Genomic DNA, 25,768 nt, shown 5'->3' with positions numbered 1-25,768 from the left:
TTGCTTGGCCCGCACGGCCCCTCCAACGGCTCGGCTATTACAGACACCTCTTCAGGTTTTCATTTGATCAAGGAGGCAAACAGTAATTCCTGCAATCTGCTTCAGTTATTAGACCATTTAATGTTGTATTTATTTTCATGAATTTAACATTTTTATGTCTTCGTGACAATATCTTCCAGTGTACCAATTTGTAGCACGTTGCAGATGCTGAACCTTTGTGTGAAGACGATAATCTCTTGCGTAAACACGTAGATGTAGATAATGTCACGTAGACATCCCTTTGTAGTCGAAAGTGAAAAAAAACGAATGCGAAATCTCTGCAGGTTTTCAAATATCTGTGCACAGTACAGGGTGGCCACAATGTCTTTGGCACCCCTTGTGAAAATTGTGACGTTGCCTTTGTTTGCAGAGTGTTAATTAGTTTCCTTTTTTCTCTTTTTCAGATTGAGTGAAAACCACCTTGACATGAAACAAGCAGTGAGACTTGCTTTTAATCGGATCACCCCACAAACGTTCTGGAAAATGGTCCACAGAATGTGGCGCAAAATTATTCTCCGTAATGACAATGATTGAACACAAACGGATCCACTGGACACTTTAGGCTTGTGTCATATGCCGTAAAATTTGTAATAAAGTAAGAGTACTGTATGTATGTATATATGTATATATATATATATATATATATATATATATATATATATATATATATATATATATATATATATATATATATATATATATATATATACATTCGGGTGTTTCACTCATGGTGGTAAAAAAATTAAATTTGTTGAAAATTGTCAGAAGGGGTATCCCCTTGCTTCTTATGACCCATAAATATTTTAGGCAAATATTTGGTTTGATTCGTCAATATTTACTGGTCCCACAGTTGGACAAGATTCCACATTTCAAGTGAAACTTCGAAAAAATCAAATGGAGGAGAAGACAAAAAATTGCAACGAATGTTTATTGAACTGAAAATTAACAAAAAAATTATGAAAAGAAATGTAGAACAATTATGCAAGTAGAGCAGGGCAATAAAATTGTTGTGCTCAAGGAGCAAGAGGGAACTTAGCAGTCACTCCAGCCTTTGTTCTCTTGACGGTCTTGCGGTCATGATGAACAACTTTGAGGAGGAACTGCTTCTGCTGCTCGTCTTCGGTTCGGGCTTGGAGTTTTTGTATTAGTGCCACTCCTCTCTCTGCTGCATCATTGGTGACCTGCACGCCTCGGACGGTGGCTCGAGTTGGTGGATCTTGCAAAACATCTTCCACGTTATGGGTAGTGACCATCCTCCCAGCAAAGATCCCAATGGCCTCTAGTGTTCGCCCTGTTACCAATTTGGAAAGACCGTCAGGGAGAGTGAAGTTCTTCTTTTCAAGTCTCTTGAGTGCTTTCGAGGTTGCTGGATGGCTTAGGTTCTTGACCATGGCCGTCCGGTCATCGGGAGACACTCGTTCGTCGAAGAAGGCTAGGGCCACTCCTTGCTCTGAGAGGTACCAGAGGTGCCTTTGGAGGGCCTTCTCTGCCGTTGACCCGAGTTCTCTATCCACAAACACCTGGAGAATCGCCAAGAACTCCAGGTCATTCTTCGGTGCACAGTTTTGGACAGCTGCCTCATGCCAGAATCTGATGTAAATGAGACTGACGAAACGGGCCAGTCGTCGGACTCCGCGTTTTTCTGAACTCGTCAGCTCCAGTTGTTGCAAAAACAGGGCAATCTTCAGGATATAAATAGCCTTTGTCATCCATCTCGCCTGATGGTAGACTCCAGGGGCCCTAAATCGAGGCAGATCTCCGCTCCATCCTCCAAGGTAGAGAAGAGAGAACTGAAAGAGTTTGAGATAGTCCTCTCTTGGGTGGGCTGCATCATGGATGACTTTCCTGAGGAAGTCTATCATCTTCAGCCTTTGTGATTCGCTCCACTCATCCAGGGGTTGTTCGTCGCTGAGGGTACCGGCAGATGTGTTGTCCAAGACGTCCCATTTTCCTCGGAATCGTTTGAAGAGGGGAATGTCGGGACCTGGGGGAGAGCCGAAGAGGAGTTCACAGGTGTTCTTCAGTACCACCTCGTGAATGTGATGTCAGTATGCCAGCCAAAGAAGAGGTCTTCCAAGGGACCGTTCAATTATGGTGCAGGCTCCGCTAATCATGCCACTGTTGGACGCAGTCGTATCAAATGAGAGACCGATGATCTTGTCAGCAATCTGATACGTGTCCAGCAGCCAAAGAACGGTATCTGCTATCGACATATCGACATATTGGTATTGCTATCGACATATCGATATGCAATTATCGACAAAGCTGACTAAGGGAACCTGTATGTTGTGTGCAATTGAATTCCAAATTCATAACAATATTTAAAAGTTCATGATAGACGCTCTCAAAAGGCACCGTACATGTGCTCAGTATTTAAGGAGATCCGGATATTGTCAATACAAGAGCTGAGGCCAAGAGATTAAGGTTTTGTATTCACAAAAAGAAGAACAAGAAGAAGATGAACAACGCCGAGCTCTCTTTGAGCAGCGTTCGCTACGCGAGACGCTGCTAAAAACGTCAACATACCATTCAAAAGTGTGCGACCTGTTAACACGGTCCCATTTCGCTAAGATTTTGCATGAAGCACTTTTTATAGGAAAGGTTCAAAGGCAAACCTGTGCTGATAAAATTATTAGACTTCAGAAAAAATGAAACACCCTAATATATATATATATATTTATATATATATATATATATATATATATATATATATATATATATATATATATATATATATATATATACAGTAGACTAGGCCTAAGTCGGCAGCTTGTAACTCGTCACTTCACCTAAGTCGGCAGCGTCAAAAAGTCCCGAATTTATCTCATGTTAAATCCCTTTGAATAAAGGGTCATCCCTCTGTAAGTCGTCACTTCGTCACTTCGTCTAAGTCGTCAGATGTTGTCCGTTCCCGCGAAATGGAAACTCAAGTAAATTACCACTCCTAACTCGTCACACAGAACTGCTGCCTAGTGAGAAGCCCGATTTCATGGAATCGTGATGCTCGCTCATTGGTTTACACTGTCAGTGATAGGCTATTTATAACTGCGTACACACGTTGATCGCACTGCATGCAGGACAATGGCGACTAAGCGTAAGCTTCCAACTAAAACCTCCCAAGAAAAATACGACATTATCCAGTTTTGCGAGGCAAACCCACTGATGAAGGAAACAGCCATAGCTGAGAAGTTGGACATCAAACAGCAGACATTGAACGATATCTTGAAGAATAAGGGCAAGATATTTGGACAAGTGGAGAAGATCGCGAGGCTGGTGGTAAGTGTGAAATGTGTGTCCTTTGAAGATGTCGATGACGTGCTCATCATCTGGTTTCGGCAAATGTCGGCTCAGCCAAATATTCGGTTGGACGGTGAAATGTTGCTGCTGAAGGCACGTCAATTCGCTGCGGACCTCGGGCATGATGATGCCGAGACCTTGCCGATGCACTGGATGGACAGATTCAAAGTGAGGTGGGGAATCGGCAAGGTCAAGAGGTGCGGCGAATCAGGCAGTGTGGATTCGCCGATACTGTCTGGATGTGATGCGCCGATACTGTCTTTTGGTGGAGGATTGCCCAGACAACATCATGGAATACAATGACCGGTTTGAGTCCTTTCTCATGCACCAGATGCCCAAGAGTTTGAGGCAGTCAAACATAACGGATTACTTCGCGAAGGAGTAAAGGATCAATCGAGCTTCGTGTTGAAGTCCGATCATGGTTTTATATTGGCTTGTTTTGTACATTATCGCACTCACTTACTTACACATTGGCATTGAGTGGTAATCATCACCACGATGACTGTGTCATGTAATTTGTCACCATACCATCACCGATGGTATATGAGTTGTCTTACAGTTGTTCATTATCTTTACTTTTGATAAACTGATTTATGAATTCCATCTTTGCTTGATCACTTTCCAACTCACCAATGAACCCCCACCTATGCCCCGAGGATTGTGTTTTCCTTTTGGTACAATAGCCGGCTCTCACACATACGTGTCCAGGCCACGCGCGACTTCATCCTTCACCCCACAATCATCATGAATGTTCGCATAAGCGTAAGTCGTCACATTTCTAAGTCGTCACTTTTTTCTCGGTCCCGATGGTGACGACTTACGCCGAGTCTACTGTATGTATGTATGTATGTATGTATATATATATATATATATATATATATATATATATATATATATATATATATATATATATATATATATATATATATATATATATATATATACATATATATATATATATATATTTGTATATATATATATATGTGTATATATATATATATATGTATATATATATATATATATGTGTATATATATATATATATGTGTATATATATATATATATGTATATATATATATATATATGTGTATATATATATATATATATGTGTATATATATATATATATATATATATATATATATATATATATATATATATACACATACACACACACACAAACACGTGTGTGTGTGTGTGGTATAACTTGTAGAACCCTTCATTGTTGTCAGCTCATATTATATGATAAAAGGCAATGTCACAATTTTTACAAGGGGTGACAAGACATCATGGCCACCATGTAGTCTTTCCTGAAATAGGGACTATTACTGAATCCTGAACACTTCTTCTTACATATGGTGGCTTGACTGCCAGGTGGCTATAATTTTGTTGGGGCACAACTTTGCCACTGATGCTGTGCTCCTATACCAGTACACTGCAATTCAGTTCACCGATCTCCGAATAATGACAGGCTGAGTCAACCCCACCTGGTGTTGATTCAGAAGCCAACGAGGCTCAAACTCAGGATCCTAAGATCCCAAACCAGCCATCTTCACCACTAAGCCAACAACAAGCTATTTTGAACACTAAAAGTAGTTCAATAAAATGAGAAGTGCATGAATGCTAAAAGCTGTTGAGTTTTCTTCCAATGATTGTTATATATAACATATTGATATCGAGTGTATCATGTAGGATGTGTGTTCCCTATTTGCCAGAATTGGCTGTTCCTGCAATGCCTTGGATTTTGATGAACTTCGTTAATTTTACTTTGTAGTCTGATCACGCCAGCCTTGTACTGCAGCATGGTGTATTGTAGCGCAATAGAATGGGTTTTCATCCTCGAGTTGCTCGGTCCCAGCTTCAATCCCCACTGATGTGGAATTTACTCGACTAAAACTGCCATTCTGGTGCAATGACCACAAATTAATTGGACAACTATTGGATTAGTCCTGGTTAGGCATAATGCAGAGGACTTTGTCCTTCCTTGATCCACTTGCACTACTCACCGGCTACAAAGTACTTGTTCTCAGTACTCTTAGCGCATTGTTCTCCAAAATAGCTCACTTGGTAGCAAACTCACCAGTGAGCTGTCTTGTCTGAGGTCGGGATCAAACTTCCCTGAAAACTGCTGTTTGTTCTGATTGCCAGAGATTACCCCAAATGTTCACTCTTTTGTCACACACGACTCTGTCCACAAGGTTTCTCTCTGTCCTCAAAGGGATGCTGCATCCCGGTGTATGCCACACTTCATTTGGAGACTTGTTATGCCCCTGTCCCTTATGGGTTTGAGGTTTTTGATATTAAAGATCCCAGATGAACTTTCAAAATGGAGGAGGCCGTTTTATGCTGATACCCTTCCTAAATCTCCTTCTGAATGAGGTTTGCTGTATAATTAGCACTACCACGATATAGATAAAAGACGAGCATTATGGGGCCGATATCATATCCCTCTCCGTTTCTCTGTATTTCCTTGTATGCGCGAATGCTTGGATGGGTTTTGTGGCATGGCTGTGATGGGCTCAAATGGCCCTTTATGTTGTTTTAGCATCTCTATCCTTGTGAAAGGAACGATACTATGCCAATGAAATTATCATCATCGTCAGCCGGATAGGTCCCACTGCTGATCAAAGACATTTCCCTGAACGTGCCAACCTTTTCAATCTTCTGCCAGTCTCTTTCATGCCATTGTCTCTGTCCGCACCAACTCTTCTCTCCCTCTGCTTTGGCCTTCGTCGCTTTTGGGATCCATGTAACGGCTACAATCCCGTTGTTCTGCCCCATATTTCACCTTTTATTCTTCCTGACTCTGACCCATTTATGTTTGGTTCTTTAAGCAATCATTGTAATGTCATTTACTTTTGTCTTTTCTGTAAAACACTTCTTCGTTTTTTGGTCTCTCCTTGTGTTTTAACCCATCATCATTCTCTTCATACTGCTTTATCGTTTGTAGTTTCCTTTCCATTTCTTTACTCGAAATCCAGGTTTCGCTTCTGTATATCATCGCTGGCATTACACACCGATTTCAATTGTTTGTTTGTTTTAATGCATTTTGTATTTATTTATTTTTCCATTAATACATCTGCTACAACTGCAGCCATGTTGAGACAACATTTGTTGTTCATTAAAGTTCTTGATTGGGGTGCAGTACAGGCATGATGGGCTTCATGGCCTTCCTGTATGTGTTTCCTTGTATTCCTTTGTGTGTTGTCTGTTTAAAGGAAGAGAAGGGTTTTGTTGGATTTGGATTATGCATATTAATTGTATTAACTATACCACAATACCCCTTCTCTCTTTCCAAATATTTATTCCTAAGTTTGGGGTTTGAGGTGTGCCATTTTTTTTATATTTTTGTTTTAACAAGGGTATCAAGTGTGAATGCTGTTACATGTTGTATCATACCAGGTAACATACTGTGAATCCTTCTACTTGATGAGAATGTAACAGTGCGTGGTTGATGTATTTCAGGCATTCTACATAGCTTACGTGGTAGTGAAAGCTGCAAATTCTCCACGGCCAGGAAATTGGATTTTAGAGCGCTCTCTGGATGGTGTGTCATACTCACCGTGGCAGTATTATGTCATAAATGACAATGACTGCATCACTCTACACAATAAGCACCCCACTGTTGGAATTCCTGTGTACAAGTATGACGATGAAGTTATCTGCACATCGTACTACTCGAGCCTGATGCCTCTGGAGAACGGAGAGGTAAAATAATTTCCAGAACTCGTGTGTGTGTGTGTGTGTGTGTGTGTGTGTGTGTGTGTGTGTGTGTGTGTGTGTGTGTGTGTGTGTGTGTGTATACGCACATTTGCATACACTGTATGTTTGTTAATTATGATTGACATTGTCTTTTGTTAACTTTCACTGATGAGAAAAATAATATAATATCAAGGCATTGACAATGAAGTTCAATTCTGAAGAAGCAAATTATTTGAAAATTGGTTTTATAAGTGCTGAAATAGATAAATGAAGTTTGTTTGGTGGTACAAATTCGAAATATTGCAAAAAAGAACAGGTATTGCTGAAGATTTTCATCTTGTACTCGCTGGGGCACACACAACAATACTGGATGTACAGACTCAAAACAATTTATGCTTATAATTTTAATAAACGAAATTATATTCATAAGAAGTTGGCTGCAGTCAGAAAGTTGTTACGTAGTTGCAATTTAAAGTGCTCTGACTAGGGTATCAAGAACACCACCCACAGTAAGGGTGGAAACATTGCAGGCAACATCACCCCAGTTTGTTATAGATCACTAAATGATTTAAATCACAGATTACTAAAATATATTAATCTTTAACAGATTACCGAATAATGCAAATTTTTCATAGATGCAAAAAACGTTATTTCCTTAACTTGTTAATAACTTGTGTAAATCTTTCACAGAGTACAAAATGAGATTTTAAACAATTCACAGGTTACTAAAAGAAATAAATCTCAGATTACTAAATGACATTCCTTTTCAACTGATTACTGAAGGATGTAAATAGTTCAGATTATTAAACCAAGCAAATCATTCACAGAATACTGAATGATAATTACTTCTGCCACCAAAGGTGGACGGAGATTATGATTGTCCCTGTCTGTTTGCCTGGTTGGCTGTCTGTCTGTGTGCAGGATATATCATAAAGTTATGGACGGATTCAGCCGAAATTTAGTGAACAGGTTTGGTGGGTGACAAGGACAAATTGATTCGATCTTGGTGAAGATCCAGATCTGGCTCGGAGAATCTTTGAGTGATTCTTCACTATTGAGAGATAGGGCCAAAAACGATATTGTTATGTTTGTGGGGTACATTGCGGAATGTCATATGATTCTATAGAGTTGCTTGGTCCATGGACGTGTAGGAGACATCTCGATGTAAATGAAGTAGGGGAAACTGAGCTTAAGTGTTATGTGTCACCACACGGGGGGTGGTGCTGTGTTAAATTAGGTGGGGTTTAAGGATAATTTCTCCCAGTATGTAATTGCTCCCGTGACCTTTTCCTATGTTTTTGTATTTCAAGACCGGCGATAAAAAGAGATCACATTCTTAAAACAACAACAACCAAGCTACACATCCAAGCAGGCAGAAAGCCCAGCCTCCAGTGGTGACGGCTGGTGAAACCATGCCCCTGGAGTAGATGATTAATGAGTGTGATGTCAGAGAGAAGAGGGAGTAAGGATCTCGGTCAGAGAGTCTCGTGTTGGGCGACAATAAGGCAGTTGAGATGAAGGCTTGGAGCGGTACCAGAAGAGAGAGGCAGGATCGGCAGTTGAAAGAGAATGCCATTATGGCTGGATTTCCCTCAACACAGTGAAGAAGACGGCACAATTCTTGTGTTCGCACTGAGGCGAATTGGCTCGTGTGGTCGAGCAAGACGCTGGCAATTGACTGTTGGTTGGATTGTGTGGGACCAGCCTTGGAGCCTCGTGTTGTGTCATCGGGGAAAGAGACGGCGCCATTTTGCAGAGCAGCGACGTTGGCAAGTGCAATCTGAAAGAAGTTGCGCGGTAGTTCCTGAGCCCTGGTGTTGAGTATCACCACCCAAATTGTTTTTTACGTTTCCCACCACCTCCTGTTCGTTTCCCACCCAGAGAGCGGCTTGGCACCATTTTGGGGGCGTTTTCCTGTGCAGTGACGATGCGGTATGGCAAACGACAACCTTCAGAAAACTCATCTCTGGGCACACAGCCAAGAGCCTGGATAAAGGACGAATTTTTCTTTTATTTATTCTGTCCCCTTGTCTGCATTTAAGTCTGCGTGGAGGCACCTTGAAATTACATTTAGTTTACCTCCCGTTCGGTTTTTATTATATCCTTTTGAATTATTACCATTGTAAATATTTGATTTATTTTCATTAAATCCCGTATTTATTTAAGTTGCTTGTGATTTCCACTTTTCGTATGTTTGAGATAAACCCCCTTGTGCTGTGCGTCCATCTGCTCTATCCTTGCCACCCTTTCCTTCCTGTGCATGCCATAATCTCTCAGAATCTTGGCTGTAAGCCTCCAAGGGGAATTGTTTGGCTATCTGTCCAGGTAGGGGCTAACCTCCTGAACACGACAATATATAGCATGATATCTCGAAACGTTATGGACGGATTGTGACAAAATTTTGTGGATGAGTTGGGTAGGTGACAAGAACAAGCCGATTTGATTTTGAAAGTGTGTCAAAATGGCTGATTTTGGGAAAATCGCATTAATTTCTTCAAAAATCTTTTTCTCCAGACCCAACAGTCAGAATGTTACTAAATTTGGGTTTCAACATTAGAACAGGGTCGTGATGTTAAATTCCGGAGGTCATGCCAATGACGTGACCGGAAGTGTGCAAAAAGGTGGACCTCATAAAAATAATTTGTAAAATCATGTAAATTCCTTCAAAATATTCCTCTCCAGACCCACCAGTCAGAATGCTGCCAAATTTGGGTTCCAAAATTAGGCCAGGGCCCAGATAAGCTGCAGTTCCAGTGGTCCTATTTTTGATCTTCCATTCCTTTGGAACTTGCCCGGTATGTTCATTATTGAGACAAAGCAGACGACATGCGTGAGTTTTGGCGGGAAACTCTGTGACCACCACACCGACCACCCAGCACTATCGTGGTCAGAGGTCACTGCAGGTTTCCCCACCCAAAAACTGGGCTGATGGGCCAATAACAGCTTTGTGGAGTGGGGCCAATGATGCCACAGGCTGGGTTTGGGTGACACAATAAAAGGGGGTGTGAGCTGTGAGTGAGGATGGAGATGCACCTGGTCCTGAATGAAAGCTGTGTGTGGTTTTCGTGGTGTTTTGCACTTTTTCTTGGTGTAAGGACAAAATGCACTCCACCTGCAGTACTACCCCTATTCCAGAGCCCCCACCACAAGCTGCACCTAGTCCTGACTCTCCATCATGATGGCTCGAGTTGTGCTGCACCTAAACCGTTTCCCACCGGGCCACATTTTACTTTGGGTCTCATTGTGTCCCGTCAGAAGCAGCCCCGTTATTTCTGTCTTGTCTGATTTCCTTGGTTCTTCTTTGTCTTCATGGAATATCTGAAGGTTTTCGATAAGTTAAGGTATACTGCATGTATGAAAGTTGGGGTGTGTTCAGGCTTTTATTGTGCAGATAATAATAGTGTGATTGCTTATTTATATCCCCTCCCCCCCCCCCCCCCGTTTGTTTGTTAAATACATTCATGAAATCACTTCGTCTCAGAGTGATTTGAGTTGTTCTTGAACGCAAGCGACATTGGCTATAAACTTCCATTAAATGACTGATTGGGTTTGTGGCGGTGAGCGCCAAGTACGTAACACATCTGTGTCTGGACGATTACCGCTCAGGTTTCTAATCTGGTAACCGGATGCACGTTATTTCGAGTGCATCACCCGACTGGCTCAGCGTTCCACCTGAGCTTGGTAACGCGGCAAATAATGCCGAGACTCCTCTCAGAACGCCTGAATCATTTGGTCTGCGCAACCACTTTGACGTGGTTTGCCGGGATTCAGTCCGGTCAACTGGACCAAGTCCGGAAACTGTAAGGATATAATTTGTTAAAAACTGTGAGATTTACATTGTTTGGTAATCAGTGTTCCTTTTGAAATAATATTGCAGATGAGAGTAAAACGCATGGATGATTCCCATATCTTGCAGATCCTCACATCACTCATCAATGGCCGTCCCAGTGTTAATGAGCCATCAACGCTGCTGCTCAACTTTACCACGGCAAGGTTCATCCGTCTCCGCCTGAATCGTATCCGTACACTGCATGCCGATCTCATGAGTGTTAGTGGGAGGACCTCATACAACACTGATCCCCTCGTGACTCGACGGGTAAGCCTGCTCAGCACCTTGGTTTGGAGTATTGTATACTATACAAGGAGCCATGCGTGCAAGTTCCTCCCATTGAATGGACAGTTCACCTGACTCCACCCGCAATTTCTAAACTACGGCCACCAATTTTGGAACCCTTTAGAATTACCCTTTAGGTCCTTTATAATTACCCTCTAGAATCTAGCATTTATCCTTTAGAGCCATTTAAAATTACTTTTTCTCTCAAGCAGTGCTTTTACAGCGGAGGTTACGCAGGTTTGCCATTATTTCTGACTATTTACCTCCGCCACCGGAGGTGGAGGGAGGTTATGTTTTCACCGCTGTCTGTCTGTGTGAACAGGATATCTCAAAAGTTTTTGATGGATTCAGCAAAATTTGGTGGACAGTTTGGGTGTGTGACAAGGACAAAATTAATAGATTTTAGTGAAGGTCCGGTTCCGGATCCGAGATTGTTTTCTGTGATTCTTCACCTTTGAGTGGCATGGCTAAAAACTATACACTCCACAGCACGATATCTCAATAAGTTGTAGATAGATTCGGACGAAACTTGGTGGACAGGTTGGGCATTGACAAGGATGAATTGATTCGATTTTGGTGAAGATCTGCATCAGGGTGGAGGTATGCACTCTACCGAGTGTCCTCGTTGTGACTATTGTTATGATGACTAAGTCGCCTGTGAACATGAGCTCCCACAGTTCTCCATTTCTGATGTCGCTCAGCATGCCCATCACCGGCACAAAAAGGAAGGGATATATTGCAGAACCTTGGTAGAGACCAACCTCGACTCTAAAATGTTGAGTCCCTGCTCACATTCCTTACCATAGTGCTGGCTCTCATATACATTTCCATCACGATTTTAGCAGACTTTTTTGGTCCACTCTTCTTCCTTAAACACCAATACACCACTTCTCTTGAGATCCTCTCATCTCTTTCTCTAATCTATTAACATCCACCAAGTACTGGTGTTGGTGGATGGGTCCTCTGACTTAATATCAAGAATGAATTAGATAGTTATGCCACGAAAGTAAACTTGAATTCAAAGAAGGAAGAATTTCTGGAGATATGGCATGAAACATAATTTGCCAAACAAAACTTTTGTATGCATTAAAAATAAAATGATGATACTTATTTACTCAGGAATTGGATCTGCAATGAAATACGTGTACTAAAACATATTTACATGGAAAATATAAACAAGTTAATCAGTAGTTATTGTTTTAGGCACTTATCCTTGGCTCTTGAACCAGTGAGGATACAATGCTTTAGCATGTCCCACATACATTTGGACTTGTTTTACAAATATTTATGCTGAAGATTTTTATCCATTGCTCAATATCAAAACGAATGAAATTGGAAAGCTTTCATTTTGACTGACTGTTTCTTCCTATTCCCTTCCCTTAGTATTTTTATTCAATCAAGGATATTTCCATTGGTGGGAAGTGTATCTGTAATGGACATGCCAGTTCCTGCCCATGGGACAACGTACTCAAGGTTTGCTTATAATAAATAAAAAATAACAGCCTCATCGTGATTGTTATTATGTTGTGCTGTTTCCCTCAATTTTAGTTGGATTGCTCTACAGGGAGATGGGGAGTAGGTGAGTAATGAGAGGTAGTGCGCTGTAAGATGCCATCTATTATTAACATCTGCAAGGAGAAGGAGGAGGTTTGGGGTTGGCTCAACTTAGAAATAAAAAATTGAGATAGGTAATAGAAGAGAAGGTGAAATGTGAGATCCATAGATATCCTCAAGATGAGTTGCCTATCCAACCATCACATGGCCTACTCACAACCCACTTCTGGCCACATGCTGCAGGAAACTAACAAAATTTTTTAGACCTCAAACCATCATTATCATTGATGGGCTGCTCCAACCTGTTTTTACCACTCAGCCCGAATTGGGCTAAGGGGTATTGTCGTCACAGGCGTTGTCCGGCGGGCGTCCGTCCGGGCGTCTGTCAACTTTTGGTTTCCGTCAATTTCGAGGAGAACGCCTTGTCCAATTCAATCCATTTTTGCAGGGTATGTTGGGGTTGAGTAGAGGAAGGTTCCTTTCGAAAATGGGCGAGCTGCGATTTTCAATGTGGCCTCCATGGCAGCCATCTTGAAATTGGTTTCCGTAGATTTCGAGGAGAAAGCCTTGTCCGATTAAATCCATTTTTGCAGGGTATGTTGGGGTTGAGTAGAGGAAGGTTCTTTTCGTAAATGGGCGTGCTGCGATTTTCAATGTGGCCTCCATGGCAGCCATCTTGAAATTGGTTTCCGGACAATAACTTGAGAACGGCTTGACAGATTGATTTTATTTTTGTGTGATATAATGGGGGTGTTTAGAGGTAGGTTCCTTTCGATATTCAGTGCAATCTGATATCCAATATGGCGGCTAGAGCAGCCATCTTGAATATGGTTTCCGGACAATAACTTGAGAACGGCTTCACACATTGATTTTATTCTGGCGAGGTATAATGGGGTTGAGTAGAGGAAGGTTCCTTTCCAAAATGGGCATGCTGCAATTTTCACTGTGGCCGCCACAGCAGGCATCTTGAAATTGGTTTCCATCAATTTCGAGGAGAACGCCTTGTCCGATTAAATCCATTTTGCTGGGTGTGTTGGGGTTGAGTGGAGGAAGGTTCCTTTCAAAAATGGGCATGCTGCGATTTTCAATATGGCCACCATCTTGAAATTTGTTTGCGTCAAGAGGCTGAGGGGTTACGCCCGCTTTGCGGTGCTATTTTTTGAATTGACAATAGTGCACCACAGACAATTCTTTCTGAGAGACCTCGGTAGTAAGGAAGCACCCAATGTGCAATGTATTTTTTTTACAGACTTTGGGTTCATCTGTTGCCCGGTTCTAACCTCAACAAACCGTGTCAAAATGGTCGTAATGGCCAACTGATTACATCATTTCGGGGTGGATCACGGGCCTTTCTGCCACGATACCACATCTATTGGAACCACCAAGCCAGTCAGGCGATGTGCTAATTGGTTCCGAACATCCGGATTCCCAAAGTGGCAACCTGGGTGGTGGTTGCTCAGATGCCGGCATGTTCTTGTACTGGACACGAGTAGTCCCAAACCCATTATATTGTGATGTCCACGGGACTTGAACAGTCCCGCCAACGTAGAATGAGCCGAAACGATGGAGGCGGTTTATTTTTTTATAACCCAAAGATGGCGGTTTTAATCGCTCTACCGCAAACGGGACGAGGAAGGTGGCACGAGTCGCTTTTCACTGAGTTAATAACGTTTATTTCTCTAACCAGAAATAATAAGACTCGGCAAGAGGAGGGATCCGGGGCGATTCGACGGGATGGTGGTGTGGGTTCGGGCGTGGGGAAAACACAAACAATTCCAATGGATATACAAATCTCAAACCCTCTAAGGCGCCAGGTACACACACACACACACACACACACACACACACACACACACACACACACACACACAATAGCTGGTCCTGGTGGTCAGGCTGGCCCGTGGTGTGGATGCAACAGTCCCTGGATTGGCGCCGGACGAGCTGGCGTTGCGCTCGTCAGGGGCAGGAGACACCGTGGTACTGTCGACCTCCTGGTCTTGGCCCAAGTCCGCTCACAGCCGTCAGGGAACCAGTTCTGGCGCCAACTTGCGAGCAGGAGAGGGAGGCAGGTCCGCCCGCCGTTCGACCCCGTACTCCGAGCCAGCAAAACTCCAGAGCCAACCGAGGTGAGGCACGAGGCACAACAAGGCCACGAGACACGATGAATCCAGGATCGAATCAGCGCAACAAAACAGCACGCTCCCAGCACAACAGCCTCCACCAAAACGGTTTTTCTTTTTTCCAATCTTTTCCAATCTTCTTCCTCCCACCCCTTTTCCCCGAACAGAACCTTTTTATCCTCGAGTCCTCGTCACTTCCAATCGAGCCGTTTTATTGGCCCTCCGCCGTCGCCTTCCGCCAATCGTGATCACGGGGCGGAGCCATCCGCAGCACTGTCCTATGACGTCACAGCAAGCCTCCAGGGAATACTAAAAGGGTTTACGCAGACACACTTACCCTATCCCATTTCCCTAACTAATTACGCGACAATTTTCATTTCCCCCTTGAAGAAATGGACATTTACTAGACAACTTATCACCACTGAATTGCTACTTATTACATCGAGATCCTGGTAAACTCTAACAGCATGGCATACCTAATTAAACATCCTAATTACCCTTTGAATGCATACCCCCCCCCCCCAGACGTAACACTGCCCCCTCCTCTGGTACCGCAGCTCCTGCAAGGTATATCACAGGCGCTACCGTACCAGCCTTAACACTTACTGACTCACACCTATTTAACCTAATGAAATAAACTAGGAGGGGCAATGGGCAGCGAGCCGCAGCTAACTTACCTATCCTGCTTAATGTACTACCCCCTTATGGCCTTATCCTCTCCGAAACAATCATTCATTTTTTTATATTTTTTATTTTTTTATTTTATTTTATCACATGAGAGCACTGAGCGAAGTTGCACTCCATCCTCTGGATCATCGCTCTTGCCCAACACTCTTCCAGTGATCTGGGGAGGGGAAACAAAAGGTTCCACAAAAAAAACACAACACTTATACTTTACATTCCTACTCTAAGCCTTAACGACACTATTCATGGGATATTTACACTTGACCGCGTCCCCCAGTGGATGCTAATAGACCCAGCATTACCTGGGGAGCCAATTTTCAAATTTGCTTGCCCCAAAATTATGTGGACATCATGCCCTTGCTGCACATGTCAAGTTGTGCAGGATCGAGTGGGACTCGCACATCTTCACAACAATCACACCATGGTCATCATCACATTTCTAGGTCATGGTCCCCATTTTAATGATGCAGGCTGAATCCCGTCATGGCCGTGCGGTGGGTTACCACAAGATGATGGGGGCATCTCAGGTGCTACCATGCCCACAGGTAAGCTTTAGTCCAACCCAGACGTTTCTCCGCCCCGCTCCCTTTGATTCCCACCCCCCTGGTAGCCATCAGCTCCAACCCCGTACAACACACTGGAAGGGTTCTCACTGGCTCCTCTGCCCTTCCTGGGTCGCCAAGGTCCTACCCGCCTTGGTCGCCCAACCAGACCCTCTCCCAGTTGCCTCCAGACACTGTCACCATTAGCCACCAGGGGTGAATCTCCTTGAAGGGGGTCGCAATTCCCGCTCACTGTGAGCTTCAGCAATCCCTGTGGACAAGCACATCATCCCCACCCACAAAACACACATGACTCCCCCACCCCATCGGCCTTACATGTGACACCTGCATTTCTAACACTTCACCGACCATGACCTTCTCTGTTACCACACCATGTCCAATCAAAAATCAATGTGTGCACCATACATTTCACTTCTTAACTTGAAACAACTCACACAGCACTTCTCACCCGATCCATGCACCAGTCATTGGACAGCCACTCTTGCCCGCTTTGTTACCAATTACCCACTGTCCCGATTGTCACTCTAAAACCCAGCAGAACTTATAAACCCATGCCAATTTTCCCACAATTCACTTTTTATTCACCAAAGGAGGCACTTCGCCACAATCTCAGCAGCCGAGCATGGCCCTATATGCTCAGCCCGATCTAGTCTCCACGACCCCCGACAGTGATCTCCGGAATCGACCAAGGTAAGGGCACCTCGGATAGACCTGGCGGTTCAGCAGGAGGATTCATCCTCTCTGGGCTTGAAAGTCTATTGGAGGGTCTCTCCATCGCCGGGTACCGGCAATATCGTTGCATGTGTCCTCTTCGCCCGCACTGGAAACAACTCCCCATAAAAGGCCCCCGTGGGTATCGGTGTAATGTCTCTTCTGGTTCCGGACCCTCTCAGCCATAATCGAATTGCTTTATTGGCTGGGCTGGACCCCGCCGCTTTGGCGCACCAACTACCGAATTACCCCTTATCAAGCTTGACAGTTTCTGGCAAATTTCCTGAAACATTTGGGTAATGCCAATTTCTCCCAGCCCCTCTCCTTGATCCTGAATCTCCGCCTGTCGGACCGTCACCGATGGCCTCTCTGGCACCCGACCCGGCCGCCTCCACGAGGCCAGCCTGGCTGCACACTCAGCCGCTCGGTGAACGGTGGGTGGATCCTGTAACTCCACTAGCGCTCGGAACTCAGGGTCAGGAAGAGCAGCTAAAAATTTCTCTAGTTCCAGTCTGTCCCATGCCTCCACTGTAAGCTCCCGATACGCGATCCTGACTGATTGGTTAATGTCTTGTGCCAGCTCCTGCACTGTCTCGCCCGGCTTTAATCTGCGGTGCTGGAGCTGGGCCCGCACCAGATCACAGTTCGCTGCGAACCCAAACCGACGGCTCAACGCGTCGCAAATGTGGGAGCTGGTCAACATCCCTCCGCGATCACGTTTAACACATCTGCTGCTGGTCCCCGCAACGTTGCCACCAAATTCCCTGTACGTTCCCGCTCATTCCACCCGTTTAGTCAGGAAATGCACTCAAATTGCGTCAGAAAAGCTTCAACGCTCCCTGACCCGTCAAAATTTACCAGGGGGATCACTTTTCCGGTGGCCCGCTTCCCAGTTTCTCCCTTGTCCGAATCCAGCCCAGGGATCAAGCACCCTTGTGGCTGCGTATCCAATTTCGGAGCCCACTGTGGCCAAAGATGTTTTGTGGTGAGGGTCTCATGGGTCAATTTTGCCTCCTGTTCCAAACGTTGAATGGACCGATTCACCTCTTCCCGCAGGATCTTCTGGGCCCGCACAACCTCCTCCAAGGCTCCGTCGCGAGTTTGTAGCTGCTCCTCAACCAACCCGGACACTCTACTTACAAAAGACGGCTCTACCAGGCCTTTATCCAAGTCTTCATCTTGGCTCATGATTTTATCTTGTTCGTCCAAACGAGCCTCCAATCCTTTTACCTCCTCCGCCAAATTCATCCCTTGCTTCCTCAGCTCTCCCCACTCTTCTACTTGCAGCTGCATACGAGCATCCACACAGGCACGATGACGTTCCAGGCTTTCATCCACTTTATCAACCCGAATGTTCATTGCATCAATTTAATCTACCAATTTTTTCCGTATATTTTCCCCCTCCAATGTAATTTCTACCTTTGTTTCCTCCAATCTAACCTCGAATTTACTTTGTATTTTCCCCAATTGAACATCCACACACTCCTGCATCTCAGTTTTCATTTTCTCCATCTTTTCCCCCAATTCATCCCTCATTAAATCAATCCGTGCACCCAACTGTTCCCCCATTACCCCCAATTGATCTGTCATTTCTGCCATTTGTGCCCCCTGTGTCGTCATTTTTGCCCCCTGTGCTGTAATTGCACTCATTGAACGTTCCAACATTGTCCAGATCGTCATCGCGCCGGTTTCCGGCGCTGCCGGCTCCGTTACGGGCGATGAAGCACGGTCCATGCTCGGAATGGGGGAGGTTCCAATCCTACCCCCGTCTCTCCCTTCTTCCCCCGACTCGCTGCCAGACACGTGGCCTTCCTCCTCAAACATCTGCACATCCGCCATGGTGCAGAAGTCCCGTTTGCCGCCAATTGAATTTAATTTGAAAAATCCCGCCAAAATTTTCCCGCGCTCGCGCACTTTTCTGTCGTAATTTTATATTCCAATTGGTGGCGAGATTTCAGTCCTGGTATATTCTCCCGATACCAAATATAATTTAGAGGGGTTCGAACATCCCACTCCTGACACCAATGTGCCGTCCACGGGACTTGAGCAGTCCCGTCAACGTAGAATGAGCCGAAACGATGGAGGCGGTTTATTTATATAACCCAAAGATGGCGGTTTTAATCGCTCTTCCGCAAACAGGACGAGGAAGGTGGCACGAGTCGCTTTTCACTGAGTTAATAACGTTTATTTCTCTAACCAGAAATAATAAGACTCGGCAAGAGGAGGGATCCGGGGCGATTCGACGGGATGGTGGTGTGGGTTCGGGCGTGGGGAAAACACAAACAATTCCAATGGATATACAAATCTCAAACCCTCTAAGGCGCCAGGTACACACACACACACACACACACACACACACACACACACACACACACACACACACACACACACACACACACACACACACACACACACACACACACACACACACACACACACACACACACACACACACACACAGTAGCTGGTCCTGGTGGTCAGGCTGGCCCGTGGTGTGGACGCAACAGTCCCTGGATTGGCGCCGGACGAGCTGGCGTTGCGCTCATCAGGGGCAGGAGACACCGTGGTACTGTCGACCTCCTGGTCTTGGCCCAAGTCCGCTCACAGCCGCCAGGGAACCAGTTCTGGCACCAAGTTGCGAGCAGGAGAGGGAGGCAGGTCCGCCCGCCGTTCGACCCTGTAGAGCCAGCAGAACTCCAGAGCCAACCGAGGTGAGGCACGAGGCACAGCAAGGCCACGAGACACGATGAATCCAGGATCGAATCAGCGCAACAAAACAGCACGCTCCCAGCACAACAGCCTCCACCAAAACGGTTTTTCTTTTCCGATCTTCTTCCTCCCACCCCTTTTCCCCGAACAGAACCTTTTTATACTCGAGTCCTCGTCACTTCCAATCGAGCCGTTTTATTGGCCCTCCGCCTTCGCCTTCCGCCAATCGTGATCACGGGGCGGAGCCATCCGCAGCACTGTCCTGTGACGTCACGGCAAGCCTCCAGGGACTACTAAAAGGGGTTTACGCAGACACACTTACCCTATCCCGTTTCCCTAACTAATTACGCGACAATTATCATTTCCCCCTTGAAGAAATGGACATTTACTAGACAACTTATCACCACTGAATTGCTACTTATTACATCGAGATCCTGGTAAACTCGAACAGCATGGCATACCTAATTAAACATCCTAATTACCCTTTGAATGCATACCCCCCCCCCTCAGATGTAACAATCCTTTAACTGACCATGGCAAGAGACGTCTCATGGAGCCAGCCTTTGAGACAATGATGCCAGAAAAAGCCTGCATTGTACGGAAAGGCCCAGACACGACGCCACCAGATATATGTCTTTCTGCCAACAGCTCTGCAATTTTTAGGTCCCCTGAACAAATCATCATTCTCAACCACATGCATGCATCATGTGAGGATTAGGTTTTTCTCTTCTTTGTCTCCCCATTTTTCTCTGTCCGACTATTCGTCTAATGAATAAATGAGGTAATGCAATAAGCCGCTGAACTATCATGGGCACGGGGGTTATAAATTGTGTCGAGTAATAAATAGTTGTGATTATTTTCTTTTCTCTCTTCATTGTTCTCCCCATTATTAAACCTGTTTCTCAATACTGGTCTGGTGTGTTGGCCTGGTACACAGTTTGTGATTTAGGATTATTTTAACCATGGGGTGAGTAAATCCATGGCCACTGGAAATTGGTGCAAAATCCTCATTAGGTGGTTTTACAAACCATTACAATACAGTTCCTCAGGGTTCGCTCAGCCCCAAAATTCTTACAAACAGGAAACCTATCGCAGAGGCTCAGAGCTTCCGTATGTCAGAAATCGAAGAAAATATCTGGATAAGGCTTTCCCGATGAACGGCGCATGGTCTTCGAAGACAATCCGTCGCTAAATTGGTGATCATGCGGGTGGAGGACTTGACCTTGAATCCACCCTACAGCTCACCGTAACAAAATGACGCTTTGTTGTCTCTGTTATTCCCTTTACCCCATAGTCAACTGTAATGCAAAATGGCTGTGACATAACCTGTAAATAAAGTCCAGTGTCTATAAAGGCCAAGTTGACCATTTCTCTTGGCTTGGGTGGTCATTATACAGATATATTATATCTGTGTTTATTATATATTATACCAAGCGTATTTGTCTATGGCTTACGTGTTGTAAAATTTTGAAAATTTGTCGATTTTTAAGTAATGGAGATCTATGACCATAATATCATAAAATACTAATTTGGACTGAAACATGGCAAGCTAGCTCTATGATAATTTATTAAAGTCGCTTTGCATGTATCCTTTTAATACTATCATTGCTGTATATTTTTGTTTCAATTAGACAATGTGGAATTATTGTTGGTTATCTGCCTTGTACAAAACTTATCTTTATATATTTATATGTATATATATATATATATATATATATATATATATATATATATATATATATATATATATATATATATATATATATATATATATATATATATATATATATATATATATATATATATATATATATATATACTACGACATAACATTTATAGAATGTTCTCTTGTGGTAGTGTCACTACAGCAACATGGTTAACAAATGTAAGTACAGGTGAGATGCATCCAGAAGTAAATGTGTCAGTTTAAGGGTCGGTGAAAGTATGGTCTGTGCTCCCAACAGAAATTTACTTGTGAATGTGAGGACTACACGTGTGGAGAAAACTGCGAGTACTGTTGCCCGGGTTTCAGGCACCTCCCGTGGCGTTCCGGCAGAATTCCCTGTGAAGGTAAAGGCCCTGTCACACCTTGACGTTTTAGCCAGCGTATGGCAAGGTCTCAAAATGTATGTAAAACACTGGCGTACGCTGAACTATTGATGTTTTTTTTAAGTTTTGGGCGTATAATAATGTGTTGGACGTATGCATAACGTGTTAGTAACGTACACAGAACGTTTTAATCACATATAGATAACTTATACCAACGAATGCTGAGCGTGTTGGCGGCGTTCACAACCTATGCCCAACGATAGTCTAACTTATGCATAGCGCGGCAGCGTATCGCCGACGATCACGTGGCGTAGGCCATTCATAGGCTGCGGCTCGACGATTCAAATCATAACCGCACTAGACATCGAAGTGTGAAGCCGCTGTCTCACCTTGACGTTTAACCAGCGTATGCCAACGTATGAAAAATTTGCCGAACCAAGCTGGCACACGTCGAATATGTTATGGGTAAGTTTTGTATACGTTACTAGCACGCTGGCATACATCGTAGTACGCTGGCATACGTCATACGCCGAGTACGTCGAAATTTTCAGCATGTAGAAAATTTCTCGACGTACGCGGCGTATGACACACATTCCGCATACGCTGGCATACGTTGTAGGCACGCTACGCGATCGTTGACACACGTCGACGTACGTTACTTGTACGTTAATCATACGTCGAAATGCGTCAATGTAATGGTTAGCGTCAGTGTTCCAGTCTCCCTGGTTTTTTTTTTCCTTCGATATGACGGTGATGTTGACACTTCGATTTCTAGTGCGGTTATGATTTAAATCGCTGAGCGGCAGCCTATTAATTATATTATATTTTAACTGCACTAGAAATCGAAGTGTTAACATCACCGTCGTGCCGAAGAAATAAATAAAAATAAAAAACCAGGGAGTCTGGAACACTGACGCTAACCATTACCTTGACGTGTTTCGACATATGAGTAACGTGTGTCAACGATCACGTAACGTGCCGACAACACGTTACTCATAGGTTAGAAATAAGTTTCGGGTACGCTAAACATTACCTCGACGTGTTTTGACTTATGAGTAACTTACAAGTAACGTGTGTCGACGATCGCGTAACGTGCCTACAACTTATGGCCAGCATTATGTGGAATGTGTGAGTCGTACGCTGGCATACATCGAAAAATTTCAAGCATGGAAAATTTGTCTAACACCTCGGCGTACTACGACGTATGCCAGCGTACAAAGACGTATGCCAGCGTGCTCTTAACGTATACAAACTTACCCATAATGTATTTGACGTGTGCCAGCGTTTTAGCCAAATTTTGCATACGTCAGGCATACGCTGGCTAAATCGTCAAGGTGTGACAGGGCCTTTAACAAAGGTTCTCTATTTGGAATCTGATTCGAATCTGATTCTGATTGTTCAGCATTGGTTTTGTGCCCGCAACGTTAATTTTCCATATCATGGAGAAGAACGTTTTTGGTTGAATTTAATTATCATCATTATTATTCCCGCGCTTTCGAAGAAAAGCAGGAATATTGTGATTGTCTCCGCCGTCTGTCCGTCCGTCCGTCCGTCCGTCCGTACGTCCGTCTGTCTTTCCCTGCAACTCCTCCTACAACGTTTGAAATAAGAACTTGAAACTTTGGGACATAGTAGATATATGTATGGGGAAGTGCACAATACTGTCGGATTTTAGATATGACCCCTCGGGGCCGGGCCAGAGAGGGTGGGGTCATGGGGGCTGATAAAAATAAAAAATTGTCTTTTAAAATTTTTAATCAAACATATTCATGAGTTATACATTTCGCAACATTTTTTTTTTAAGTGTATTTACCATTTTACATGGTAAATTCTTTTATAAAGAACTTACTTATGTGGCCCCCATGAGTGACAAACAGTCACAAGTTTTACTGTATTTTTCTAATTGATTATGAATAATTATAATATTATTCACAGTTCATTCCTATGATTAAATTGATGCACAGTTCTATATTGCTGGACAGTGTTAAATTAATGTTTCATGAAATGTTGACATGCTTGCAATGACTTCTGATTTAGTAAACATAGTAAGTCTTTGGTCATAAAGCACATCAAATAGAAAAGAAGAGTCAATCCATTTTGCAAGATAAAACTTCACCTCGCGTTAATGGGACAAAGCAGTGCACGTGGGAATATGCGATGGTGTGCCATCGACGACGTAGTTCCAGTTATTATTATTATTATTATTATTATTATTGCGACTACATTATTATTAACACACAATAGAGGCATAATTGTTTGTTAAAACAGTCAAAGGCTTTGCAGGACTCATTTTTTTTCCTCCAACAGTTGTATTGTTAAGTTCGATTTTCATTACAAAATTTGGTTTATTTTCAGTGATACCAGACACTGCTGTTATCACTCATCCAGTTGAAATTCCATTGCTTATTCCATGGAGTTGGTATTTCTGCTTTTTGGTCAGGTTCTGACTTGAAAGATAGATTCAAACCACAATGGTATAGTGATGTTTAACCAGCTTTGGAATCAAACTTTCTCTTCCCTTAGTGTGTAACTGCCATGGTAAGGCCAACGATTGTTATTTTGACAAGAACATAGCGGCGGAGAAGCGCAGCCTGGCCAAGAGTGGCATGTATTATGGCGGAGGGGTATGCATAAACTGCACACAGCACACGGCTGGGATAAACTGCAACACCTGCATCAAAGGATACTTTCGACCGAGAGAGGTGTGCTTCACTTCCGCACCCCCACATTACACACCATTAGTCTACCATCATCTCTCCACAACATGTCTTAAAGGTTAGAATGATTTTTTTTGTATACCTTGTCGAGGCTCGTATGAGATCTAACACACAGCGCACATCAAGGGGGGAGGGGGGCATGAGACAAGAGGGGAGGGAGTGGGAAGGACAAAACAGTGGAGAACAGAGACATTAGGAGATCTGTGGAAGGTAGATGGATGGGACGGGGAACATGGGGAATATAAGATGGACGTTACAAGGACTTTCTGGAAGGAAAGCAGGAAATTTGAAGGAGGTGGGCTTGGGTGGATTATCGGGGTAGAAAAGATCAAGGATTTGGATGGGGGATGATAAGAGGTCGTGGTGAACAGCTGTTTTGAAGGCCAAGAGGGAAGAATGGGAATGAATAGAGTGAGGGAGTTTATTCCAAAGGCGGGAAAAAAGAGGAATGAAAGAGTGAAGGTGAGCAGTGATTCGTTATTTTGGTAGTTTTACCAGAAGGGGGTTGTTGGCGGACCTTGAGCGCCCTGCGGAAATGTGGTGGGGACAAATCGCAGAGAGAGCAGGGAGGGGGCGAGGCTGGAGAGGAGACAGTAGAAGACAGAAAGACCACCGACCAACCTGCGGTGATCAAGTGAGAGGCCCAAAGACTCACCTTCATTGCGGGAGATGCCGATGATCTTAAATGCCCTGGTTTCGACAGCGTGAAGCCGAGAAAGGTGGGAGGCAGGATCACCAGCCCAGAGGGGAGAGCAGTACTCCATCAGGCTGTGAACAAAAGCTTTGTATGTGGTCAGGAGCTCAGGTGGGCTGAGGAAGGACTTTACACGATGAAGTATTCACAGTCGGCGACTGGTTTTGGAGGCGAGGTTTGAAATGTGGCTTTCCCAGGAAAGGTCATGGCAGATAGCGAGACCCAGAAGCTTGAAAGAAAGGACTTCTTCCAGAAGATTGTTGAGAAAGTGGATGGGTCAGTTTTCTAAACAGTCCTTTTGGAGAGACATAGTGAGAGTGTGAGATTTGTCCGGATTGAAAAACATGTTCCACGTGTTGGACCAGTTTGTGATTTTACCCAGATCTGCAGTGAGCGAAGAAGCTGCTGCTTACCGGTCTGATGGATGACATGGTACGGCAGAGGGTGGAGTAATCAGCAAAGAGATATAGAGGATTTTCCAGAGTCGGAGAGGTCTTTGATGAAAACCAGAAAAAGAACAGGGCCCAGAACGATACCTTGAGGAACTCCAGCCTGGCCAGGATGAGGGGATGAAAGAACTCCATTTCGGGCCACACGTTGACTGCGATAGGAGAGGAAGTCTGCGAGCCATGAGGGAAGATGGCCTTGGATACCATAGGAAGAGAGGTTGGTGAGCAGGGCAGGGTGCCAGACCGTGTCAAAAGCACGTGATATGTCCAGGGATATGGCTTGGATTTCCTGTCTGGCATTGAGGACCTCCATCCATTGTTGGGAGAGCAGAAGCAGCATATCCAGGGTAGAGTGACCTGGTCTGAAACC

At 44.1% G+C, this 25,768-nt stretch overlaps 1 protein-coding gene across 1 annotated transcript in view; it reads left to right on the top strand.

Moving 5' to 3' along the window:
• The window catches only part of LOC147020301 (laminin subunit alpha-1-like), a 309,126-nt gene that overhangs the window by 32,919 nt on the left and 250,439 nt on the right, over nt 1–25,768 (top strand). Inside the window, exons 4-8 of the mRNA XM_085895590.1 lie at nt 6,798–7,040; nt 10,951–11,130; nt 12,532–12,621; nt 21,454–21,559; nt 24,062–24,240. Coding sequence (XP_085751716.1) covers nt 6,798–7,040; nt 10,951–11,130; nt 12,532–12,621; nt 21,454–21,559; nt 24,062–24,240 — 798 coding nt within the window. The remainder of the gene's footprint in view (nt 1–6,797; nt 7,041–10,950; nt 11,131–12,531; nt 12,622–21,453; nt 21,560–24,061; nt 24,241–25,768) is intronic.

The sequence above is a fragment of the Eptatretus burgeri genome, chromosome 9 (genome assembly GCF_056783735.1).
Source record: "Eptatretus burgeri isolate ZD-2024b chromosome 9, Ebu_testis_v1, whole genome shotgun sequence".
Lineage (NCBI taxonomy): Eukaryota > Metazoa > Chordata > Myxini > Myxiniformes > Myxinidae > Eptatretus > Eptatretus burgeri.
Note: the sequence above shows the minus strand (reverse complement) of the source record. Positions and strands in the feature narration are given on the sequence as shown.